Raw genomic sequence first — 27,987 nt, 5'->3', positions numbered from 1 at the left:
GAATAGAAGCAGGATTGTCAGCCCATTTTACTACTGTTCAGATAGGAATAGAGTTCAGTTCAGGTTGTTTACTGATTGTTTTTCATGGTTTACTTTGACTAATTCAGGCAGTTCACTCATGCAAAATAGATTTTCTTATTTGGACAAGGACTTTTGGACAGTTGAATTTTCCTTAAAGGTCTATAATATTTCTAATAGCCAACCATTATAGCAGTCATTTATTAAGTCTAAATGTTTATTTGTATCTTTATAGGCTGTACATTTTTATTGTAATTAATAGATGGTTACAGTTATATTCGCCAGATAGAAGGAGCATTACTTCATACACATTGATACCCATTCTCATGTTTTTGTCCCCATTTATTTTTTTAGGACAATGGTAGGTTTGTTTTTCTTTTTGTCCTTGTGAAAAAAAAATGGAGGACTTGGCAATATAAGCAAATAAATATTTGTTCAGCAAATGAATGCCTAAAGGAATATACAAATATGCAAATGTATAATCAAATAAAATTTGGCATGAACATAAATTTGTAGTTTTGAGAAGCAATAGTATTAATGTCAGATTTATGAATGTCTGCTCTTTCTAACCATTTTCTTTCTCTACTACTGAATAGTCTGGATCAATTTGGTCTATCCTAAATCTAAAATATTCTCTGGCTGAACTTTAGAAACATCAGTGATTAATTAGAATATCCTAGTAGAGACTTGATATGTTGTTTCTACATTGTGTAATTTTTATCCATTGAATGATAATTTCATATATGCAAAGTCATCTAAAATATAAATAAGTAATTTGTTTAAACTGTTACATGCAAAGTGTATTCTGTGTTCATTTTTTTCTTTTCCTCATCTTTTTTGCTCTGTCTGCAATTGGCTAAATAATAAGATTTCTTAAAGTGAGTACTTCAGTAGAAGTTGCCTTAAAAGAACAGATTCTACATAAAATAGAAGTAGAAAATAGTAGCTCATTTACTTTTAGTGTTAATTTTTTTAATTCTAGAATGTGATTCTTATTATGTAAATCTTTCATGTAGATATATTCTTAAAACAGTTTAAGTTTAGAATATTTGTAAAACAAATGGTAAGCCAGGTGCTGATGGCTGGTGCCTGTAATCCTAGATACCCAGGAGGCTGAGATCTGAGGGTCATAGTTCAAATCCAGCCTGGATATGAAAGTCCATGAGACTCTTCTCCAATTAACCACCAGAAAACCAGAAGTGGTGCTGTGGCTCAAGTGGTAGAGTGATAGCCTTGATCTGAAGAGCTCAGGGACAGCACCCAATCCCAAGTTCAAGCCCCACAACCAAAAAAAAATAATATTAATTAATTAATTAATTAATTAATTAAAATAAATGGTGCTTATTATTTTATTTCTAAGGTTTGTATTTATTTCTACATATGGCAAAATGTGATTGCTGAAAGCCAGTGATCTCTAGGTTATTATTTTTGTTTTCTGTTTATTAACATGGTTATTACTAACACAAATTTTTAGAAAATACTTTGTTTTAAAATATGAGTACAATATAATATTCACTTAATTACATCTGTTTAAGTTCATCAAAAATAACATCCCTGAATATTGTCTTAACTAACCAAACCTCTCCTTGGTCTTTTTAAATAATAGCAGGCTTCTGCTGCTCTTTAATTAAATGACCTTACCTTACCTTTGTCTTGACTGGCTTCTGTTTACAGAAATTGTAAACCAGTTGAATGCTCTGAGCAGCTTAGATGAAGATCAAGATGACTGCATAAAACAAGCAAATATGCCTTCAGCTAAATCAGCCAGTTCCTCTGAAGGTCTAAGAGCTTTCCTCCTTTCTATCTGCTTCTGATTGCCTGTATTTACTGTGACCTGCTACCTCTTGACTTCTGTCTGTACTTAGCTGTCAGTTTTGTCTGTGATCTTTATATAGTGATTTATTTGGTAATTTGTAGTTCACCAACAGGCAGTAAGATAACAGAATTTATTTTTAGCACAGTCTTGTATCAAGATCCTAACTAGTGATTATTTAAAAACATCTTTTGAGTTTAATACATCATATAACATATTTCTGTAGTGATCTTATATATTGCATATATTTTCATACTAATTGCTTCTATATTAGGGAATCAAATATTTTTCAGAAAACCTATTCTGTGCTCCTAAAATTGAATCAATACAGTTCAAATGAAAATGCCTTTAGTATAGTTTACTATCATATAATTTTCAAATTCATGTACATGTACTTTTATTGTTTTAAAATGTTGGTTTACTACAAAATACTTGAATGACATTCTGCTATTGATAAAATACTGTATCTCATCATTTGCAGGTATTATTAATGTGAATTTCTAAAGTTTGAAATGTTTCATGAATGATCAATAATTATGCTTCACCCTAACTATAATGGACTTTACACATGCTTATTTTCAGAACTTATCAATAAACTTAACTTTTTGGATGAAGCAGAAAAAGACTTGGCCACTGTGAATTCAAATCCATTTGATGAGCCTGATGTGGAAGAATTAAATCCATTTGGAGATCCTGACTCAGAAGGTAGAAAGTTTTTCTGTACATTTACAGTGTTATGTAAGTTAAATTCTCTTCAATGCAAGGATAAGAAAAATTTACATCTGAGTTTGTGGCTCATGCCTGTAATCCTAGCTACTTAGGAGTCTGAGATCTGAGGATAACAGTTGGAAACTTGATTGTGCAGGAAAAGTCCATGAGACGTTTTGTCCCCAATCAACCATTGAAAAGTTGAATGGAAAGGTATGGCTCAAGTTGGTAGAGCACTAGCCTTGAGCAAAAGGGGTCGGGAACAGTGTCCAGGCTCTTAAGTTTAAGCCTGTGTATACCAGCACAAAAGAAAAGGAAAAGAAGGGAATAGGAAAGAGATTTGCCTGGGGGACGAGGGCGAGGATGATGGAAGAAGTGACTTTGATTAAGATGCATTGTGTGCATTGTGTTCATAAAAGGATATGTTGAATTGAAATCGCTCTGTACAACTATTTAAAGAAGTTTTTGTTGTTGTTTTGTTTGTTTTGTTGTTTTTTGTTTTTTTGCCAGTCCTGGGCTTGGGCTCAGGGCCTGAGCACTGTCCGTGGACTTTCTCAGGGCTAGAGCTCTACCACTTGAGCCTCAGCACCACTTCTGGCTTTTTTTCTATGTATCTGGTACCGAGGAAACGAACCCGGGTCTTCGTGCATGCTAGGCAAGCACTCTACCACTAGGCCAAACGGCTTTTTTTTTTTTTAAAGATTTACTCAGAAGACTTGCATATTTTTCCCAGTAATATTTCGTTCGATATCGTTTTTAATTGTTCATTAGTATACTTTTCTACTTAATTATTTTTAAAGTTTTATATAGACGATTATCCGGTTCCTATATTTTTAGTTCTGTGCTAGTTTGGTGAAACAGACATTCAAAGTCCAATGTCAGAGATAATAGTATATTTTTACCCAACTAGCATGTGTAGTAGATGTACTAACTGATATCAGGCTGTGGGATATACTAATAATGATGTGTAGTAAGAGGTAGTTTCTTTCTCCATTTAGCTTTATTGTGATGGTGAGAGATGCTCATTATCCATCTGGCCCTATATCTATCTATATCTTTGGCTTACAATCTTAGTAGTGAGAATAAATTGTGGGAATGACAGCATAGGGCAGAGAAAATGAAGAGCTACTGCATCCTGACTGTCTTTATCTCTTATCATACAAAGAGTAAAAATGAGGTTTTTTCCTTGCCCTAGTCATTTTTCTTGTCAAGTAGTTTTGAACTCTTAAAGCTTGGATGAGGACTGTTGAAGAAGAGAGACTTGTTTAATTAAACTGCTCAAAGCAATGCAAGAATGATTAACCGCTGTCTATATCTTTTTGACTGCTCTTATGAAATCTTCATGAGCTTTTAAGAATTTTACTACTGCCTGTCATGGTAAAAATGAGGTTTTAGCTTCAGGATTCACTCTGTTAGAGCAATATCCTTTCATAATCCGTTCTCCATCTATTCCTTTACTTTTCCCTTCTTACCAGACTCCAGACTAGTAAGTTTTAATTAATAAATTTAATTTTGTTTGTGGCCTCATGTTGTAAACATACCTTAAATCTCAATAAAGGTTGCAACAAATCTTAGTCAATTTAACTACCTCTTCTTGTAGATTAGGAAGCTGACTTGGAATAGTTGAATGATTTGAACTTTAGGTAAATACAGGTGAGGATAGTATTAAGATTCCTAAACAAATATCTTCTTTGACTACACAGATTCTCTTTGATTGTAGACTGCACATATCTGAGTACATATCAGAAAAACATTGTCAGGATATTTTGAGACTTCAGTATTGGGCTTTTCATTTCCAAATGACACAAGTAATTTTTCTAAATATATATAGCTCTGGTTTCTGTGCAAAATAGATAGGATTGAGTTTCTGTTTATATTAGGTATGCTGAACTGATTAAGATTCTTCAGTGATATAGGGCTGGGATGTAGCTTAGTGGCAAAGCGCTCGCCTAGCAAGTGCAATGTCCTGGGTTTGATCCCCAGTGCGGGGTTGGGGGGGGGGAAGACAAAAAAAAAATACAGTTCAGAATCTTTAATGATGCTTATAGCTAAGACAATTATGTGGCAACTGGTATTCTCTTTTAATATATGGCTTTTAGAGACTTTAGAATAAGTATTTTCTTTTTAGAGAAGTATATATCTAGAAATAAGTTTTTTGTGATTTAAAACTTAAATCTTCAGTCAACAAAAGTGTTTCAGAAAAAAGAAATATGTTGTAGTTGTTTAGAATGTTTTTTCTTATTTGTTTTTATTGTAAAAGTGAAGTACAGGGGGGTTACAATTACTGAATGCTTTTTCTTTCTATAACTTTATTTCTCCTCATTTACTTTTTGCCATTGCAGCTCCAGTTAACTGATTTACTTTAGTGACCCTTTTAGACAGTTATTAAACATATACGGTAACTTTTTTTGTGAAATAATCTTACCTTAAAACCTCCCTTGTGAGGCGGAAAGTGTGGCCTAGTGGGTACTTGTCTAGCATGCATGAAGCCCTGAGTTCATACACAGAAAAAGCCAGAAGTGGTACTGTGGCTCAAGTGTAGAGTACTCTACTTGAGAAAGCTCAAGAAGAGTGCCCAGGCCCTGAGCTGGCGCAAGGATGGGCAGGGCGTGGTGGGGAGCCTATTCTTTCATCTTCAAATCTTGTACTATATTTTATATTCTTTCTTTGTTTCTTTCATATTGTTTTTTGCAGTCCTTTTCCTGAAAGTAGAAGTAAAGATTTTGTTTCCATTAACAAGTTTTCTCAGTTTCTTAAGGATCTGTGCTATGATTATTCAGTAATAAAAGATCTTAATAATAAAGATCTTAATGGTATTTGACTATTGCATGGTGTTACAAAGATACACAGTAACTGAGTCTATTACAAGGTATGTTTAAATTCATTTCAGTATTGATTTATTATGGTTTTATAAATTATTGTACTTTATAATTACTTTTCAGTGATGCACAGAATTTTAGTTCAAAAAGCTTTCTTTTCAGTATAAAAACAAATTTTCTGGGTAATGCCTACAATAATTTGACTTTAAAATGTAAAAGTACTATCTGCTTGAAAGACAGTCAGGAAGTTCACTTGAGCCCAGGTGTTTGAGACCAGCCTGGAAACAGTAAAAAAAAAAATCCATTTTCAAAAAAAAAAAGGTAAAATTTAAGTACTATGTCATGTATAAAACTTTTTAAAAATAATAATCAGATTAAGTTGAAACATAACTCATAAAACAATGTTCTACTTTCTGGTAATACTTTTGTTAGGGAGGTACCAGTGTTGGGACTTGAGGTCAGAACTGGACTGTATCCTAGGTTTTGTTTTCCCTCAAGCTAGCTTCTTACCATTTGAGCCACAGCTCCTCTTCTGACCCTTTTGTGGTTAACTGAGATCCAAGTCTCACAAACTTTTCTTCTCATGCTAGTTTCAAACCATGACTCTTAGATCTCCTCTTGTTGAGTAGCTAGGATTATAACCATGAGCCACTGGTGCCTGACTAAAATTACTTTTAATATACTGTTATTTTTTACTCTCTAAAATGCTTTGCAGATTTATGAAAATTTTATAAAATTTGCTTTCAAGTTGAAATTTTAAATATTAAAATATTGAATAATTTAGTATAACAAGTCTATGAGTATGCTAGTTAGTATGATTTTACTATATTTTCAGCTTATAGATCTTTATTATTATTTTTTTGCCAGTTCTGGGCCTTGAACTCAGGGCCTGAGCACTGTTCTTGGAGTTTCTCAAGGCTAGCACTCCACCACTTGAGCCACAGCACTATTTTTGGCTTTTTCTATGTATATGTCGTACTGAGGAATCAAACCCCGGTATTCGTGCATGCTAGGCAAGCACTGTACAACTAGGCCAAAATCCCACCCCCCAGCTTATAGATCTTTATATTATTCTAATTATTAGATACAACTTTATGGAAAAATATTTTCATTAAAATCTCTAAAAATGTAATTTGGGGGCTAGGACTATGTTAAATGTTAATGCTAAATGTTAGAGTATATACTTAGCATGTACAAAGCCCTGTATTCAATGCCCAGCACCAAAAATATAAATAAGTAAAATAAAAATGTAAGGGTTTGCAACATACAGAAATATGTTGTCTAGAGTCTTAGAGAAAACAAATTTAGTGATGTATGGGTATATATTCTATAGAGTCCAAAATAAAATTTTGGATACCTACATAGTCTGTGCTGATGTAATTATCAAGAAAAAATTTAAAATTATTTCTATTTGTAAGAAAACTTAATATAAAGAAGTATAAAATGTCCCAAAGTGATATACCACAATGGTTGAATTTTTATTGCATGTGTCTTGACCAAGTGTAATAAATACGTAAAATTCAAAAACAAAATTTTAAATTCCATGTCCATTACACATCTCAGTTAGTGTGGAGAAGTTCTCAGTCAATCTCACATTTAACACAATTATATTCAATATTATATGGTCTACTGAGTGTTTTCCTGCTGTTAATTTTGTAAAAATAAATGAAATGGTGTCCCAAAAGCAAAGCAAAATAAACATTTAATTTTAACTAAAAAAGCAAAAATTTCAGATTTGTTGAGATGATTGTCTTTAGAAGTCCGGTTATGAGAAAAATAGATCAAACATCTGCAATACAAAACTGAATTATCGGGGCTGGGAGTTTGGCCTAGTGGTAGAGTGCTTGTCTAGCATGCACGAATACCCGGGTTCGATTCCTTGGTACCACATACATAGAAAAAAGCCAGGAGTGGTGCTGAGGCTCAAGTGGTAGAGTGCTAGCCTTCAGAAAGTCCAAGGACAGTGCTCAGGCCCTGAGCCCAAGCCCAGAACCGGCAAAAACAAACAAACAAACAAAAAACAACTGAATTATCTGTATCTTGAGCATTTTTGGTTTATCTTCAGTGGCAGGCATTCTCCTTGGACCCTTATAGCCCCAGATTCCAAGGTGAATGCTATTAGAATCTCCAAAAGCTGTTATAAAACATTACCAATGTAAAGGGATTGCCAATCAAAAGAAGTAGACAGATATCATAAATTTTACATTTTTGCTTTGCATAAAATACGTTTTTGTTTCATAATTGCTTTTTTGTGATATTGAACCTCATATTTACAGACATTCTTACTAGTGAGCCATACCTCCAGCCATGGTTTTTGCTACTGATTATTGAGAGAAAAAAAAAAAAAAGATTGCCTCCTGCCTGAGTATTCACAGTCTACCTATGTTAGGCTTTCCCGTAGCTAGGATAACAGATATGTGCACGGGCCAGCTTCTCATTGATTTCTGCCTGGGCTGGCTGTAAGATTCAATCCTAACAATTTTAGCTTCTCAAGTAACGAGGATTACCAGCATGAACCACTGGTGCTAAGCCTCACTGGTATGTTATACTCTTTTGGCCCCATAGTTTATTAATTTAAGGGTGAAATTTTTGTTTTGTTTTGATGGTACGGAGGTTTGAACATGGCTTCATTCTTGCTAGGTTAGTGCTCTGTCATTTGAGCCACATGCAAAGTCCAAGCTCGAAATTCTTAAAAATACTAAAAATATAAGACAATATCATATGCCATTAATTTAACTTATCTTTTGATATTATTTTTATAGAGCCAATGACTGAAAAAGCTTCACCTAAAAATCCAGAAGAATATTTTTGTAGTAGCAGTTATAATCCCTTTAAAGCTGTACAGACTTCACAGTATTTGAATCCATTTTATGAGCCAGACACTATTGTAACTATAAAGGATTCTCCTCCCCAGTCTACGAAAAGAAAAAATATAAGACCTGTGGACATGAGCAAGTACCTCTATGCTGATAGCTCTAAAACGGAAGAAGAGTTGGATGAGTGAGTACATTTTATTTTGCTACCATCACAGTTCATTCAGTATATTAAGTAAAGAGATCCTCCTGTAATATAGAGAAAAGTGTTTTATAGTTGATCTTGTACTATCTAACTCATTTCCTATCTGATTTTTTTATAGTCTTAGCCTTTATTCTCTTCCATGTGAGTGTATATTTAATGTAAACTTACAAATAAGGGAAATTTCTTATCAAATCTCTGCTTGGAATTTCAATTGTGTCTTCCTATAGAAATCATGTTATAAATCACATTTAGTTGTTTTTAATCAAATGCTATGGGACATTGTACTTTATTACTATTGTTCTGATGCTGACTCATTGAGAGTTGTTCAAATGCCAGATGATAAGATCATAACATTAATAAATGAGTGGTTATCAAAAGCTCACTATGAATTAGATAGTGTTATGGGTAGATAATGTTATTAGAGCTACCATTTTGCTCAAATGTAGGGTGGAGATATAAAGAAATATGTTCACATCATAATCAAGAGTTATGCAGTACCTATAGATCATGTCTTTGTTTCCTAAAAGCAAAATTAAAAGCATGGGGTAACTAAAAATAGAACTACCCTGTGATCCAATGATACCACTCTTAGGCATTCACCAAAATAAATATGTCAGGATATAATAGAGACATGTGTTGCTATTGTTGTTGTTTTGGTAGTGGGGCTTAAACTCAGAGCCTGGGTGCTATCCCTGAGATCTTTTGCACAAGGCTAGTGTTCTACCTCTTTCAGCCACAATTCCACCTCTGGTTTTCTGGGATTAATTGGAAATAAAAATCTCACTGGAAAGCTGGGCATGGTACTCACGCCTGTAATCCTGGCTACTCTGGCGGCTGAGATCTGATGATCACGGTTCAAAGCCAGCCTAAGCACAAAAGACTGTGAGATTATTCTCCAATTTATCACTAGAAAATGGGAAGTTGGGGCTGTGGCTCAGGGGTGGAGTGGTAGCCTTAAGCTGAAGAGCTCTACAACTATGCCCAGGCCCAGGGGTAGAGTGGTAGCCTTGAGCTGAAGGGCTCAGGGACAGCATCCAGGCCCAGATTTCAAGCCCCATGACCCACAAAAAAAAAAAAAAAATCACTGGACCTTCTTGTCTGAACTGCTTTTGAGCTACAGTCTTCAGATCTTAGCCTCCTAAGTAGACAGGATTCCAGTCGTGAGCTACCAGTATCCAGCAACAGAGGTATTTGTATATCAACATTCATTGCAGCACTATTAATATAGTCAAGCTATGGAAACAGCCCAATGCCCTACAACTGATGAGCTGATTAAGAAAACTTGATATATACCAACACAAAATAGAGTATTGTTCAGCCATAAGGAAAGGTATAGCCTTAGAAGATATAAATTGAGCCTAATATAAAGGCTATTTTGTATCTACCTAAAAAAGCCTCAAGGCAAGGTCCAAAGGAATCAAATTAATTTTAAGCAATTTAACTATACCCCACACAAAGCCCCAAGGTATTTAAGGAACCCCAAAACCAAACCAGAGTTCTAACGTTAAAGTCTATAGTCTGATAAACCCTCATAGATTTATCAGGTATGTAAAGAAGCAAGAAAATGTGATTACCATGATAAGAATTTGTACTTATTAGATAAGGAGGCTGTAATGAGGCAGATAATGGAACTAATAAGCAAGTGTAGTAAAAAAAAAAAGCACTATAAATACATTCCAGATTTTCAGAAAAAGAAAGAAAAACATGAATATGGACGATATGAAAAAGTCCAGACTGGAGCCGGGAGCATTGCCTAGTGGTAGAGTGCTTGCCTAGCATGCACAAAGACCCAGATACAATTCCTCGATACCATATATATAGATAAAAGCTGGAAGTGGTGCTGTGGCTCAAATGGTAGAGCTCTAGTCTTGAGAAAAGGCCAAGGACAGTGCTCAGGGCCTGATTTCAAGCCCCATACCTGGCAAAAAAGAAACAAACAAACTATATTTAGAGATGAGAGATAGGAAGTCTTAAGATGAAAAATGTACTGGATAGGACTAATCTCATACTAAAGCATGTCTGTGAACCTCGAAATAACCATAGAAACCTTCTAAATTTAAAAAGAAGGTAAAGAAAATGAATAAAGGAGCTTTGGGACAACTTCAAGTGGCCTAACATTGTGTAATTGGTGTTCTAAAAGGAAGACAATGAAGGAAATAGAAAATACTTAAAGAAGTAATAGTCAAAAGTTTTAGAAGTTGAAAAAAATATATAAACCTACAGTTCCATGAAGCACAATGAATCTAAGCACAAGAAACATGAAGAACACTGTAAAAGTCTCTCAAAACAAGCAGTTCAAACCAGAAGAAAGTGGGGTTCATTTTCTAAAATGCTAAAAGAAAATGAAAGCCTGTCAATACAAAGGGAGGGAGGGGGTAAATAAACTTTTCTATACATCCCAAGCTGAAAGAATTACTCTCAGACATGCTCTGCAGAAAATGGCTTGTCTGTCTGTCTGTCTGTCTGTCTCTCTCTCATCTCTCTGTCTGTCTCTATCTCTCTCTGTCTCTCTCCCCTCTCCCTCCCCCCCTCTCTCTCTTTCCCCTCTCCCTCTCCTTCTCCTCCCCCTCCTCCTCTTCTTCTTTCCTCCTCCTCCTCCTTCTTTTTGCCAGTCCTGGGGCTTGAACTTAGGGCCTGAGCACTGTCCTTAAGCTTTCTCAAGGCTAATGCTCTGCCACTTGAGGCACAGTACCACTTCTGGCTTTCTCTGTGTAAGTGGTACTGAGGAATCAAACCCCGGGTTTGGTGCATGCTAGGCTAGCACTCTACTAGTAGACCACCCTCCCAGCCCCCAGATAATGTTTTTAATAAATGAGTCTTTTAGGCAAGAGGAAATTAGCATTACTTAGAACTTTGGATCTAGAGCCAGGCACTGTGGCTCAGGCCTATACTACTAAGGACTCAGGAGGCTGAGATCTGAGGATCACGGTTAAAGCCAGCCCAGGCACAAAAGGACCTGAGACTCTTATCTCCAATTAACCTCTAGAAAATGGGAAGTGGAGCTTGGCTCAGGGTAGGACAGTAGCCTTGAGCTGAAAAGCTCAGGGACAATGCCCAGGCACAGGGGTAGGGCTGTAGCCTTGAGCTGAAGAGCTTAGGGACAGTGCCCAGACCTAGAACATGTTCTAGCCCCATGACCCACCAAAAAAAAAAAAAAGAAAGAAAGAAAAGAATTTTGGATCTAGCTGAGTGTGGTGGCTCACCCCTGTAATCCCAGCTACTCAGGAGGCTGAGATCTGAGGATCTCAGTTCAAAGACAGCCATGACACAAAGTCCATGTGACTCTTATCTCCAATTATATACCAGAAAAGTGGAAGTGGTGCTGTTGATCAAGGGATAGGGCAGTAGCCTTAAGCTGAAGAGCCCACAGTTCAAGTCCCACAACCAATGAAAGAATGAAATTTGGATCTATACAAAGAACTGAAAAACTGGCAAATACGTTTATGTGTTTATAATAATTGACTTATTCTTAAAAATGTCTTTGAAAAGGTTATTTAAGTATTTAACATTTTTTCACCACTGAATGAACCTCACCTATATTCTGGATTAGACACCAAAAATTACTTTTCTGAGTGTTCTCTGTAAATTGTATTGCTGCTTGAATGTTGACATTTTGTTTCTAAGATTTAATTTTAAAATGTTTGAATGTTCTGTATATGTTTTTGAACTACAATAAACCAGTCCTTTTTTAATTAAAGAATTAATTAACATTGATTTTTACATCATATTTCAAATGTCATGTTTAACCAGTAAGTATTCAAGAAGGGAATCTTTATAACCAAACCCTTTTTATTTATTGAAAAGAAATAGTAAAGTAAGCCAGGTACCAGTAGCTCATGTTTGTATTGAGAATTGGGATTTGAAGCCAGCCCAGACACAACAGTCCATGAGATTCCAACTCCAAAACAACCAGTGCAGAGCTGGAACTGGAGGTGTGATTCAAGATAAAGCTGATATCTAGAAAGGAAAGATGAGAAAGTATAAGGTCCTGAGGGCAAACCCCTGTATTCCCCAGAATAGCAAATATTATTGTAAGATGAATTTTATAAAATATGAAGAAGTAAAATGTATGACTATTTAGTATAAAGACTTCAGTTTTGCTATTCTCATTCTCATAGATAATTTTACTTGAAAATAGAGTACCTTCTTTTTTTCACAGATAACAACACTTTCCAAAAAGAACAAGAGTTTAAAACTAAATTAACAAATTATAGGGTACGTGATCAACATACAAATTCAATTACTTTTTTTCTATACTTTAGTAAACTTTCTGAAATAAGTACTTTAAAAGAAATGAACTAGAGGAGAAGTGTTCAAGTGATAGAGTACCAGCTCTGAGCAAACAAGCCAAGTGAAAGCTCAAGGTTCTGAGTTCATGTCCTCCTTCGCCTGTCCCCTCCATCCCCATCACACAAGAAGTTAAAAAACACCATTTTCAAGGGCTGGTTATATAGCCACAGTTTAGGGTCCTTGGTCAATCCCTAGCACCAAAAAAGAAGAAAAGGAAACTATCCTGTAAAAGTATCCAAATAAAATCCTCCAGAAAATATCTAAAGAAACATGAGCATTACCTGTATAATAAAAATAAAACATTGGTAAGACAAAATAGTATATCAATAGAGAAAAATGTTATTATACCTACATATTCAAAGACATATTTTTTAAAGTACAGATATCTCTCACTGTTTGTGGGAATTAAGTTCCAGAGACACCTGCATTAGGTATATTTATTTTATTATTTATTTATGTTTAAGGCATTAGAAACCTTTTTCACCCTCCTATTACATTTTTAATTTATTACATTATTAATTTATTACATTTAAAATTTTTAGACAAAAATAATTAAAATAATAAATATTATGTAAAAACCTATATATACTGCAAAATCCCACACTATAGTGAACGCTCCACAGTATAGAATTACATATATATAATTATATAAATATATATGTATATTTAAAAACCTATGATAAGGGTTGGGGATTTAACTCAGTGGAGGATCCCTTACCTACCAAATGCAGGACCCTGAGTTCAGTCCTCTCCTGTGTAAAAACAAATAATAAATGTGATATATCTAAAAAGATACATACAACCTAACCAGTCTATTCCTGATATTCACCCAAAAAATGAAAGAAAATGTAAAAAGTCTTTTATATGAATTTTACTTTAATAACAAAACTGTGGAAAGCCAAATGTTTATTAATAGGGAAATTAATAAACAAACTGCAATGTATCCACACAATGGGAATACTATATAGTAATAAAGAAGACAAACTCAGGGCAGGGAGCATAACCTAGTGGTAGAACACTCCCCTAACATGCATGAAGCCCTGGATTTGATTCCTTGGTACCCCATACACAGGAAAAGCTGGAAGTGGTGCAGTGGCTCAAGTGATAGAGCTTCAGCTTTGAGAAAGCCCAAGGACAGTTCCCAGACCCTCAGGACTGGCAAAAGGAAGGAAGGAATAAAGGGAGGGAGGGAAAGAGAGAGAAAGAGAAAAAAAGAGAGGAAGCAAGGAGGGAGGGAAGATTATAAAAGGAAAAAAATTTTAAAGGAAGACAAACTATACATTACTTCATGTATTATTTTGAAAATATTACTTCATGAATTATTTTGTGCTGATTGAAAGAAGCCAGACCAGAAAAAAAGACATACTACATGATACTATTTATTTGAAATTTTAGAGTATTCAAAAAAGCCTCTTGATCAGAACTAAAAGGGAAAGACTTTAAAGGGATATTTTTCAAAGGGAACTTTTAGTGGGAATGGAAATATTTTTATCTTGATTGTGGTGTTCAGGTTTTACAACTGTATATATAAGGGAAAGAAAACTCACCAAATTATACCTAAGGATGGACCATTTATTATTATGTATCAATGACTGCTAACTAAAAATGTTTTAATAAGAAAAGTGTTATTTGATTGTATTAGCAGAAATATCACATCACATGAATAATTGCCATACTAGGAATTCTTGGGCCTCTGAATCTCTTTTATTTCAATAATGGATATGAGACAAGTGATAGCTATAAAATACTTAATAATAAATAATATAAATGATACGTTTACTTGTAATGGGTCTTTGCTTGCCTTGGAAATATATGAATTTCAATGTAGTGCCAATATTTAAATATTGGAGAAACGTCTTAACCATAGGAATATTTTTTAAAATAGGGTATATGTGGACTGAAAAAAATAAAAGCCCCTTTGATGAATAAAAGTTGAGAGTTATTGACTTGTGGATAGGGAGGAATGTAATCTACAGTAGATTTGTCAGCTCCTGTTTTGAGAACTGTTTTACTTCTAGGTGCTGCACTTTATAAAGGGGCATTGTTGACTCAGAGGTTAACAAGTAGAGCAAGGGTCATTAAACTACTCAAATGAGCAATGCACTAGAGCACAGGGACTCTTTCACCTAAATAGATGAAATTCAATGGAACTATACTGACAAACTTAAAATATTCTGGTACTTGGAAAGAGTTAAGGAGTTAATGTTTTTATTGTTCTGGAATTGTGGGTTTAAACATTTTTTTACTTTATAGAACATATGTATGTATATATAATGACTCTTACATGTGATATGACATATGTATGAATATATAATGACTCTTGCATGCTTCCACAGTATGGGTCTATTCTGATTAAAGCTTAAGAAGTCCTAACTTTCATATTTACTTAGAACGATGCCATAATTCTCTGATTTCAATCCCAGGTTGAGTTCTCAGTTCTAATTAAAACTATATAGTTGAAAAATTGATTCAACTCCTACTAAAGTTATTGTATTTCTTTTCTTTGAAGTAGCTATGTATGATCAAAATAAATTTCTCATGGGTGGTGTAGGTGCTGAGTAATAGCCACACACCTAGAGTATTTGAGTGCAAATACAATCTATAAGTGCAAGCATTCCGTCATTTCAAGATGCATGAGTATTACACAATACACACACACCCTGCCTTCTTGAATTAACAAATTTAAAAGACAGCTAATGTTTGCTTAAACTTTTAAAATGGCCTTAATGAAAACTAAAATCAGAATCACTGGGTGTTTCCTTTTCGACCATTCTTTTTTCATCTGAAAGTCAAAGTCTATACAAGCTTCCCATGAATAAAAAGCACTCTTAAGTTGCTCAATCATCTGGGCTTACCAGTGGGAACCTATCAACAATTCAGGGTTTTTTGTAGGAATATTCATAGGAATTCAAAAGATTTTATATCAGCTAATGTGCTAGCCTAGGAATAACATGGATTGTTAATTACTTCCTTGGTATTGCTCATCTTTTCTCTCTGGAAGTTTATAGGTATAATCAGTAGCAGACATTTCCAAAATTTATTCTTACTTCAATAATAAACTTAAGACCAGTTAACAAGTGAAAAGCTTCTATAAATCATCTTCCAATACTATACTCTTCCTATATTCATTGACATAAATTTATTATAATGATGTGTGGAAATATTAGAACATTTATCAAATGACTTTTGAGAGCCCATAGGCAAACATTCGTGTTATTACTGTGTGTCTGTTCCTCAAGGAAACTTGTCATTACATTTTATTTAGAGAAGCTGCATGTTCACTTTAATGCATATGGATTGTTTTTCCAGTAAAGCACAGATTTTGAAAATGTGAGGAAACAACTACAGATTTTACTATCTAGCTGTTTCACATTGTATTACTTTTTCAGTTATGTTTTAAGTAATCTAGCTCAGAACTAACAAACTTCGAGTTTATCTTTCTATAATTTGTTTTCCTAGATAAAATTTTAAACAATAAGTAATGTCGTTAAAATCAGTCTTGTCCAATTGCTTCTTGCTTAATATAATTAATATAAATGCTCTCGCTTTTCAATTACCAGTAAGTTAATCATGTAACTAATATATTACTAAAGCATATAGTATGAAGATAAAAATAATTTCTATGAGATTTGAATATTTTCAAATATTCAGAATCCCGAAACAGATAATTCAAATTATACATGACCAGCAGAACATGGAAACTGATAATTCCTTAAATAATTTTCCCAATATCAAGTACCATTCAAGCAAACAGTCATGTGTTGCTTAATAATGCATTGTTTTATTAGCCCAATTATGTCGTATGAACCCCCTAGAACATTCTTATACACACCAAGATAACCACAATATCATGGATATGATGTCTTATGAGACTGCCACATTATATGCAGTCAACTGATGACTAAAAATATCATTGTATCATGTAGGTGTTTTAAATGTATTAGTCAGAACTTATAAAACTCCTTTTTATTATGTAGTGAAATAGTCTGAGCCCGGTGCCAGTGGCTCACACCTACTCAGGAAGCTGAGATCTGAGGATCATGGTTCAAAGTCAACCTGGGCAAGAAAGACTCTTACCTCCAATTAAGCACCAGAAAGCCAGAAGTGGTGCTGTGGCTCGAGTGGTAGAGTGCTAGCCTTGTGCTGAAGAGCTCAGAGACAGTAAAGTCTGATAATATATCACAAGTGAGACAATTTATGAATCTTTTGACTCATGTAAAATAGGACAGATTAGAAGGGATTTAGAAGACCTATCTTAGTAAAATCACTCAAAGGCAGAAATAAAGAGATCTCAACAGCAACTGGAAATAAAAGATAATTTAAAATTAAACCACATGAGATTGACCGTGGGTTCATATCTTCAAGGCACTGAAATAATATAACATAGAACTAGAATTCTCTTTCTAACTAAACTGTCATTTAAGTATAAGACTGAAATGACATTATAAAATGAAGTGGAACATGAGAAAGAAAATTGCAGTGTTATAAACTGATATTTACATAATCTTGTTTTTTTTCCATAGGGATAAAGACTAGAGAGGGTCACCTTTTTAAAATAAAGTTGTTATTAAGTAGTTGTACAAAGTGGTTGCAGTTCCACATGTCAGACTGATTTCAATGTTTCTTGTGAAATATCACCACTTCCTTTGTTCTTCCCCCATTTTCCTCTTCCAAGATCTATGCACATAGAGTTACATAGTTTTGTGCATTTAGTACAGTGACTACATTTGCTCACCTTCACTCTTTTTTTTTTTTGTCAGTATTGGGACTTGAACTCTGAGCCTGGGCGTGGCCTTCAGCTCTTTAGTTCAAGGCTGCCACCCTACCCTTAGAGCCACAGTGCTACTTCTGGTGGAGATAAGAGTCTCACGGATTTTAGTGCCTGGGCTGGCTTTGAACTGCAATCCTCAGTTCTCAACCTCCTGAGTAGCTAAGATTACAGGCATGAGCCACTGCACCTGGCACCCTCACCCTTTTTTAACATTACATTTTTGTAAAGCTCTGTATATGATTGTTTAAATTGAACATAACCTTATATTTATTTTACAATTATTTTAAATATTTTAAAAGAGGGCCTTTTGTTTAAATATGGATAGAAATGGGCTAAGCTTTAGTCATTTATTTTAACTAAAAATTATTTTTGAAAGGTACCTAACAGTAATTGTTCTTTCATTTAGATCAAATCCTTTTTATGAACCTAAGCCAGCTTCTCCAAGTAACTTGGTAAATACAGTTCAAGAAGTGGAAACTGAAAAGAGGGTGAAAAGAAAGGCACCAGCTCCACCAGTCCTGTCACCAAAAACAGGAGGGATAATTGAAAACACACTTGCTTCTGCAGGAAGAGATCTCTCCACTTCACCCAAGGTAGGCTTTTTTTTTTTAACTAAATAAACCATGTATTCATAATTGCTCCTTTTCCTCCATGTGCTTTAATCAAATTAACAAAAGTCATTGTTGATTGTTAAGTAACATAACCAAGAAAAATAAAATTCAAATAAAATCTAAATATGTTACAATACTGAAATGTATGTTTTCAAACCATAAATTCTCAGTACATTATGATTGTATGGCTTGTATCCATTTATTTTTGTCTGGTTGATTGTTTGTTTGGAAGTGCTTGGGACTGAACCCAAGTCCTCATGGAACCACACACACAGCCACAAGAATTTTTTTTTTTAATGCGTCACGGAGCTTGAACTTGGCCTGGGCCCTGTCCCTGAACTCTGCAGCTCAAGGCTACCGCCCTACCCCTGGGCCTTGGCATTGTCCCTGAGCCCTTCAGCTCAAGGGTACCATCCTACCCTTGAGCCAAGCCCCACTTCCCATTTTCAAGAGGTTAATTGGAGATAAGAGTCTCCTGTCCTTTTGTGCCCAGGCAGACTTTGAACCTTGATCCTCAGATCTCAGCCTCCTGAGTAGTTAGGATTACAGGTGTGAGCCACCATGCCTGGCAAGAATTATTTTTTAAATACTGATTTGAAAATGAAAGAAGAAAGGCACTATAGGATTGATGCTTTTAAGAAATGATACTGTAGGGACTGCTTGTGCTGATGCAGAGGAATGAGCAGAAATTACCTTTTGACAAATATATAGTAAAGATTTAGGTTCAGTGCATTCTTTGAAGAATTTCAGTACTCTTCCTTTGACTTGTTAGAATTTGACTTTCCTTTGAGAAAATTTAATACATAACTATATGAAAGATTTTGGCAAATTCTTTTTTTTCTTTTTTTTTTAGGCACTGGGGATCGAACCCAGGACGTTGCACTTGCTAGGCAAGCGCTTTGCCACTGAGCTACATCCCAGCCCCAAGGTTTTGGCAATTTTTTCACATAAAACATGCACACTTGTGTGTTGTTATTGCTACTGTACTAGATAGAATTTAATATCTTGTAGGATTTAATATTTAATAGTAAAAACAGGATGGACTTGATCTCACAGTGATAGGAAAGGGATAGCTAATTCCAATCCCCTTAAGAGCAAAAGTAAAGACAATGAGGTATTAATTACAATGATAAAAGCTATTTAGGCACCTTATTCAAGTAACCATAAATAATAATACAGTTATCCCATCTCCCCAAATCTCTAGTTCCTTGTTTTTTAAAAATTCTTTTATTCTTATAATGGTGATGTACTGACCGGTTACAGTTACATAAGTCAGGTAATGATTACATTTCTTTTTAAACACTATCATCCCTTCCCTTACACTCAGTTTTTCCCTCCCATCCCTGCCCTCAGGTTGTATAGTTCATTTTCAACATAGTGTGCTGTGAGTACCACTACTGCCTTTGTTCACCAACATTTGTCCCTCCATTTCTGTACCCCCTAGCCCTTCCCAAAACAGATAAATGTACAAACAAGATAAAAAGAAAACAAAAGCAACAACAAAGAAAAAAATCTTAACATTTCCTGGAGGTCATTAGATAAATATTTTATATGATTAGATGCTCATGGTATTGTACCTTTGTTTTCCTTTTTCTAAGAGTATCCTCCCTTGGTTGCACTGTGAGTGAATGTAGGGAGTCCTTTACAATTTATCATATCCCCATGTATTTTAGATCTAGCTTCTGTATATGAGAGAAAATGCATGCGTTTTGTCTCTCTGAGCTTGGCTTACCTCAATTAACATGATGTGTTCTATAGCCATCCATTTCCTTGCAAATGACATAATTTCATTCTTTCTAATGGCTGTGTAAAATTCCATTGTGTATAAAAACCACATTTTTTGGATGCATTCATCTATTGTAGGGTATCTGGGCTGTTTCTATGACTTGATATTGTGACTAGGAGAGCAATCAACATGGATGTGCAAGCGCCTTTACAGTATCCTGGCTTGTACTATTCTGGGTAGATGTCCAGGACAGGGGTGGCTAAGTTGTAAGGAAGATCTATGTTCGGTTTTTGGGGTTTTTTTATGTTTGTTTATTTTGCCAGTCTTGGGGTTTGAACTTAGGGCCTGAGCACTATGTTCAGTTTTTGAGGAAACTCCTGACTGCTGTCCGCCAAGGGTTTCAAGCTGATCAGGCATTCTTCTAGCAGGGGAATGAAAAGGAATTTACCAGTATCTATTAGTGTCTGATTACCACATATAATCCACAATACAACCTGAAAAATATATGTTACAAAAATGTTCACATAGAAATCATGGTAAGGCAAAAAACAACAACAAAAAAACTGTGAACCAAAATGAACTTTTGGGCTGGGAGTTTTGCCTAATGGTAGAGAGCTTGCCTGGCATGCATAAAGACCTGGGTTCGATTCCTTGGTCCCATATACATAGAAAAAAAGCCAGAAGTGGTGCTGAGGCTCCAGTGATAGAGTGCTAGCACTGAGAAAGTCCAAGGACTGTGCTCAGGCCCTGAGCTCAAGCCCAGGACAGGCAAAAAAAAAAAAGAAAGAAAAGAAAAAAGAAATCATGGTAAGGATCTGGAGTGTGGCCTAGTGGTAGAGTGCTTGCCTCGCATGAATGAAGCCCTGGGTTTGATTCCTTGGCACCACAAAAACAGAAAAACTACACAAGTGCTGTGGCTCAAGTGATAGAAGCACTAGCCTTGAGAAAGCTCAAGGACAGTACCCAGGCCCTGAGTTCAAGCCCCAGGACTGCCCCCCCCCCCCAAATTGTGGCAAATGCATTGGAGGAAAAGAACTGATTGTAGGAGACAATGATGGTAGACTCATTAAGAGATAATGAGAAGGCAGTAGTAGAAACTGTAGTGTAAAAGAATTCCAGGCAGCATTATGAAGTCCCTAAAAAAAGAAACAACTCATCATGTTTGAAGAATTGGAATGTAGTTAGTAGGAAAAGAGTAATAATATACATGATTCCAAGACAGAGACAGGCCTAGTGCCTAACAATTTCTTATGGTTTTAAATTTATGATATGAACATGAAGTTAAAGTGTCTATATACCCATATATACTTATCTATACACCCATATATATGGCATATATTTCTGTAGGGGAAAATGAATCATGATTTATTTGCCTTATATTTTAATAAATGAAGTGTCCTTGTTTTCATCTTAAGGACCTACTCAACAACTTGTATATTAAGTCCTTCTCTGATAGAATCAAAGGTTTCAGTCCTGCTTTGATCCCTCTGCTTCTTGCATCAAGTTTGTTGTTTAAGTTTTTAGCTTTTTCTTTGTTCTTGACCAATGACCATTTAGCTTATACATTTACTGAAGGCAGCCCATCTTAGCAGTAAATAGCAAATCTTGTTACCTAGACTCCATATGTCCCTTCATTTACTTCCTAACTTTATTTCCTGAAGCCTTAACTAAAGTCTAACCTCTATCCTTTAGTCTCATCTATTCTTTAACACTTTTCTGTTAAGGTTGTTGGTTTATTTTAGTTCTTGGTGTTCCCTTCAGCAATATTTATTGTCTGTGATTACTTTTTCCTTTTTAAATACTTTTATAGAATTGCATTAGTTAGAAGATAAAATTACATAGTTCAAAAGTCAAAATAACATGATATCCGTGGGGAGTCTTGTGGCTACATCTGTCCCATTCATCACATTTTACTTCATTCAACCCCAGCTTCCTAATGACAACTTTTATTGATTTCTGTGTATTCTCTGAGAGGTTTTTAATGTGTAAAACAACAAATCCAAATACTTATCATTCTCTTTTGTCCCAAAGGTAACATCCTATAAACTCTGTTCTGTATTTCCATGTTGTTCTTTCCATTAAATCTTTTCAACTAAAACCTTTTCATTTTAATAAATGAAGAACTTTCTTATTGTACTTCTTTGGGGGTTTTTTGTTTTGTTTTGTTTGCCAGTCCTCTTTGCCTTGAACTCAGGGCCTGACCACTGGCCTTAGACTTTCTCAAAGCCAGAGCTCTACCACTTGAGCCTCAGCACCACTTCTGGCTCTTTTCTATGTGGTACCGAGGAATCAAGCCCGGGTATCTGTGCATGCGAGGCAAGCACTCTACCACTAGGCCAAACTTCTGGCCACTTCTAGCTTTTTTCTATGTATGTGGTACTGAAGAATTGAGCCCCAGTCTTCTGCATGGTAGGCAAGCACTTTATCAGTAGGCCAAATTCCCTGTTTTTGTTTGTTGGTTTGTTTAATATTGATATTCACCTCATAGGCCAGGCTGGCCTTGAACTCACTCTCCTCCTACTAGAGCCTTCCAAGTATTGGGGTTACAGATGTACATGCCTGGCATGTGTTTGGTTTCTTTTTTTTCTTCTTCTTTTGGTCTTTTGTGGGGCTTGCACTCTCAGCCTCACCACTGTCCTTGAGCTCTTCAGCCCAAGGCTAATAGTCAACCCCTTGAGCCACAGCGCTACTTCTGGTTTTCTAGTGGTTAATTAGCGATAAGAGTCCTCGAATCTTAGCCTCCTGAGTAGCTAGGATTACAGGCAGGAGCCACCAGCACCTGGCAAAAGTCCCAGAGACTGTGTGTGTGTGTGTGTGTGTGTCTGTCTGTCTGTCTGTCTGTTCCTGTCCGTGTGCCTGTCTGTCTGTCTGTCTGTCTGTCTGTGTGCCTGTCTATTTGGTCATGGGGCTTGAACTCTAGACCTGGGTATTCTCCCTGAGCTCCTTACCTCAAGGCTTTTGTTCTATCACTTGAGCCACAGTGCTACTTCCTGGTCTATTTTCTCCTCAAGATTTCAAGATTTTTTTTTCTTCATTTACTATATTTTAGGATGGATTTCTTTTGTATTGCCATATTTGATATTCACTCTTTATGAATAGGTATATAGCTTTAGCCAAATTAGGAGAGCTGTCAGTCATTATTTCTTCAAGCATATTTCAACCATAATTTCTGTTTTATCTACTTCCATTGCTGTGGGGATGCAAGATTGATTCTTTTGTTTTGGTCTCATAGATTCCTTAGGTTTAGTTTGGTTGTTTTTCCCCACAGCGTATTTTTTTTTCCTCTGTTCGTATTGGGCAATTTAAAGTGTTTAGTTTTTAAATTGGCTGATACTTTTCAATGTCTCTTACACTCTTTTACTGACCTGTCCATTGGTGCTTTTACTTGAGCTATCTGTATCTGTACTTTTTTGCTGGAACTTTTTTCATCTGTTTCAGGCATGTTCATAAATATTCATTAAAGATTTAATTTTAAATCTTTTTTAATGTATTATCTTTAGTTGTACAAAAGAGTTAGCATCCAATAAATCATTTTGTGAATATGATGCATCTTGTGCAGTGTCACCCTTTTGAACATTTCTACCCCTTTTAAAATTTTTATTTATTTATTTTGTACCAGTACGAAGGCTTGAACTTCAGGGCTCATGTTCTTGCTTCAGCTTTTTGTACGTAGACTGACTTTCTACCACCTGAACCACATTCCAGATTTTTGTTGGTTAACTGAAGATAAGAATTTTGTCTGTTTGGACTGGCTTTGAACTATGACGTTCAGATTCAAGCCTCCTTAATAGCTGGGATTATAGGCATGAGCCCCTGGCACCTTGCTCATTGAAATATTTTATGATGGTAAACTTGTTATTAGAAAATTCTTTCTTCCCTTTTATTTTCATGTGATATTTACTGGTCTTTTTGTCCTTCACTTGAAATCTTACTGCTCTTGTTATGATTAATGACTTTCTGTTCACATCTGGATAATTTTTTATTTTGTTTTGAGGCTTTTTTAAGTGTTGTAATTTTACTGAGGGCATGAAGGACTAACAGGAATTTGGAGTGTCTGGAATTAAGGCCTGGCATCTTTTCTGGACAGGCAGTGGTCCAGCACGTAGCTGAGGATAGGATCTCTAACATCTAGCTCTACTTGCAAATGTGACTCTCACTTCCACACCATCCAAATCCTTTGGGCTCAAACATGACACAGTAGCTTGTATGGTTGCAGTAGGGCTTGCTTTCCTGTGCCATGTGGCCCCCAGAGATCAGTGTTTTTCCACATTTCTTATACTTAAGGCAGGACAGATGATAGTCTGCCTAGCAAGGTCCTCCGGTCAACAAAATAGACCTTGTCACAGAGTACTAGATCCTGGATGAGCAGGTGTGTACTGAATTGGCTTTGAGATTCTTATTTGGGTTTGGGGTGTTTTTGTGTGTGTTATTTTGGTAGTACTAGAGTTTGTATTCATGGGCTGATACTTGCTATGGTAAACACGTGAGCCATGCTCCAAGCCTGTGACACTATATCTTACCTGAACTTTTTGTTTTTACTGATTAGTTTGTTTGTTTTTTTCTTTTTAATTTGGTTTCTTAGACACAGTTAAGTCAGGCAGATTTGAGATACTGTTTCATTATTGCCCTATGGACATGTAAGTCCAGTTTTCTCACTTGGCATTCACTAATATCTGAGGCTGAGGGTGGGGTTTTCATCTTTGCTAGGCAGGTATGAAAGTCCCTGCTCCCTAACAGGTTACCTCTATACTTCAACTGAGAGGTTTGGGAATCCTAACTATTGCTGTTTTTATGGTCTCTACTGGTATTGTAGCAATGTTTTGACCTCATCACCACTAGGTGGTAGTGAAAGGCCTAAATTTCTCCTAGTGGTCTTACACTACTTTAGTAAGGAGAGTAAGTGTTGCCTTACCAGGTGAAGGTGAAAGTCCACCTTTGCAGGCAGTCTCTCTGCTGAAAATGAGGATTTTCATTACCACATAGCAAGAATAGAAGTCTAGGCTCTTCACTATCCTTTGCTTATTTGATTGTAACATAGTTTTTTATATGGTTTTATCATGATTCTTTCAAAGACAATATGAACAAGTGTCAAAGTCTTTAACATTTATTATCATCAATTAGTTGACTAAAGGAATTTCATTTTGGTATTTATATGCCTGCATATAATGTACTTTGATCAAATTCATTCATATTACTTTCTTGACTGTCTTCTCTGCCCTCTATTTTTTTTTTTTTTGACAAATTTTCAAAGACTGTTTAAACTTCTCTCACCTCCAGTCCTGGGGATTAAACTCACAGTGTGCTTGGCAAAGACCTCTACCACTTGAGCCACCCCAGTCCAAACCTAAACTCTTTTTTTTTTTAACTGAGTAAAAAAAAAGACTGTGGGGCCGGGAGTTTGGCCTAGTGGTAGAGTGCTTGCCTAGCATGCACAAAGACCCGGGTTCAATTCCTCGGTACCACATACATAGAAAAAAGCTGGAAGTGGTGCTGAGGCTCAAGTGGTAGAGTGCTAAGCCTTGAGAAAGTACAAGGACAGTGCTCAGGCCCTGAGCCCAAGCCCAGGACTGGGAAAAAAAAAAAAAAAAGAAAGAAAGACTGTCACAGTCCATTTAAATGAGCGTCTAAGAGAAGTAGCATTTAAATAAGCATCAGGAAAATTGAAATAAATTTACAAATTAATGGGTGGTGCTTTTAAAAGATAGGGGAATAACTTTCTACCATGTCAAATTTATTTACATGTTTTTACAGACAAATTTTTGCATTGTTATTTATTTTTAATTTCTGTAATAGTGGTTTCTGTAAGACTTTTGTCCCCAGGATGTTAGACAGTATTTTTAAATACCTCTTGTTACCACACTAGAGGAAAAAGTGTTGTTTCAGGTACTGGGAAGTGGCCAGGGATGCTACTAAACATCCTATAAACCGCTCCCATATAAGAGAATCATCCCACCCCAGTGTCCAAGTGCCAAGAAAGAGAAGCCTCATTATACTAAGATTACCTAATCAAAGATTAGGTTAGATTACCTAACCAAAGGCAAAGGCATTAAGTTATCAATTTATTTTTTTGGCCCAAAGTATAAGAATTTTCCTTTTATTGTGATACCAATTATGGATTCTTGGAGTAAATCCCATTTGGCTATGGTGAATCATCCTTTTAATGTGTAGTTATAGTTACTTAGCTAACTTTTTACATCTATACTTATGAGTAGTAGTGGTACAGGGATTCGTTTTTCTGTAGTATCTTCTTTTTGTGATTTTGAAATACTGAGGTCGTAGAATGAATTGAGAAGTATCACCTCTGTATTAGGATTCTTCATAAAAGACAGAACTAATAGAAAGGCACATACTTTATTAGTAGGTGGGTAGATAAGTGGATGGGTGGGTAGGTAGATGATAGATGGATGAGAAGGGACTTATTATTGGGAGATCTGGCTCAAAACATGAGACACAAAAATGAAAGACCTTGGAATGTTGGTAGACTCAGTCAGCAATACAAAAGCTGCAAAACTAAGGAAACTGATTATATAATTCTCAGTCAACAGCTTGAGAACTTGGGGAACTGATATGATGGTATGGTCCAAAAGCCAAAGTCTGAAGGTCTGATCAAGGGAAGAAAAGCATGTGCCCCAGAGAGAACCTTTTATCGTTTTATCTGTGCTCCCAGCAGATTGGATGGCGCCTGCCTACCAGTGAGGAAAGATCTTCCTTGCTCAGTCTTCTACTTTACCTGACAATCTTCTCTAAAAGCATCTGCACAGATAAACCTAGAAATAATGTTTCTAAAATCAGTGTTCTAGATATGTGACTACTTTGAACAAATTTCAAAGAGTTAGGAAAATTAAGCAACAAAATCATATAGGCCTGAAGTTTTCTTGCAATAAAATTTCCAGCTTCAGGGGCGGGGAATTTGGCCTAGTGATAGAGTGCTTGCCTAGCATGCACAAAGACCTGGGTTTGATTCCTCAGTACTGCATACATAGAAAAAAGTGGTAAGTGGTGCTGAGGCTCAAGTGGTAGAGCTCCAGCCTTGAGAAATCCCATAGATAGAGCTTAGGCCCTGAGCTCAAATCCAGGACTGATTAAAAAAGAAATTCCAGGTACAAGTTACTCTTCAATAATAGATACAGAGCTATGCAGTAATGTCTATTCCCCCTCCTCCTCCTCCCCCTCCTCCCCCTCCTCCTCCTCCTTCTCCTCTTCTTCCTCCTCCCCCTCCTCCTCTTCCTCCTCATCTTCCTTCCCACTGGCTTCTCTCTTAGTAGTACTGGGGATCAAACCTAGTGCCTAAAGCATGCTAGGCAGGCATTCTATGACTAAACAACATTTTCCACATTCAGTTAATTTGCCACATTTAACTGGAAGTCTCTTTTTGGTTTTTTGACTTGAGAAGTCTGTTCCTTCCTTCGAGCTTTGGTAGTTTGGTAGTTTGATAGTTTGTGACTTTTTAGGAATATTTCCCATTCATCCCATCTATGAAATGTATTGACATAAAGTCCTTCATAATTTTCTTAAATGTCATTTTACGATTTATGGGGTTTATACTAATATTGTGTCTGTTATTTCCTTTCTTTCTTTCTTTCTTTCTTTCTTTCTTTCTTTCTTTCTTTTTTTTTTTTTTGGCTGTGGAGCTTGAACTCTTGGCTTGGGTGTTGTCCCTGAGCTCTTCAACTTAAGGCCACCGCCCTACCCCTTGAACCACAGAGCCACTTTTGGTTGTCTAGTGGTTAATTAGAGATAAGAGTCTTAGGGTCTTCCCAAGCTGGCTTTGAACAGCAATACTCAGACCATAGCCTCCTGAGTAGCTAGTATTACAGGCATGAGCCACCACACCTGGCTCATCTGTTATTTCTGATACCTGTAATTTGGTTTGGTGTTTATTGTTGCTGATGTTTTGTTTGTTTTGCCATACTAAGAATCAAACTAGGACTGTAAGTATGGTGGGCAAGCGCACTATCACTGTATGATATTTTCAATCCTGATATTAGTAAGTTGTGTTTTATCTCTGTTATTCTCCTCCTGATCAGTCCAACTAGATGTATATCAATTTGATTGATCTCAAGGTCTGGTAGTTTCCTTGATTTTTCTCTATTCATTGTATTTCTGCTCTACTTTTTCCCCCTTTATCTTAATTTGTTAAAGTATAGTATAAGGTAGTTAATTTCTGGTGAATGAATGGATGAAGAATAATGAGTGTTGCAAAAGTATTAAAG

General features: G+C 35.8%; 1 protein-coding gene across 1 annotated transcript in view; it reads left to right on the top strand.

The window, feature by feature from the left end:
- The window catches only part of Ehbp1 (EH domain binding protein 1), a 283,776-nt gene that overhangs the window by 132,287 nt on the left and 123,502 nt on the right, over window positions 1–27,987 (top strand). Inside the window, exons 8-11 of the mRNA XM_090336837.1 lie at window positions 1,693–1,797; window positions 2,414–2,536; window positions 8,121–8,358; window positions 17,844–18,030. Of these exons, the coding sequence (XP_090192963.1) occupies window positions 1,693–1,797; window positions 2,414–2,536; window positions 8,121–8,358; window positions 17,844–18,030 (653 nt within the window). The remainder of the gene's footprint in view (window positions 1–1,692; window positions 1,798–2,413; window positions 2,537–8,120; window positions 8,359–17,843; window positions 18,031–27,987) is intronic.

Source organism: Megascapheus bottae, chromosome 7 (assembly GCF_031878675.1).
Source record: "Megascapheus bottae isolate mThoBot1 chromosome 7, mThoBot2.hap1, whole genome shotgun sequence".
Lineage (NCBI taxonomy): Eukaryota > Metazoa > Chordata > Mammalia > Rodentia > Geomyidae > Megascapheus > Megascapheus bottae.
The sequence above is the reverse complement of the archived record's forward strand: the minus strand, read 5'-3'. Positions and strand labels throughout refer to the sequence as shown.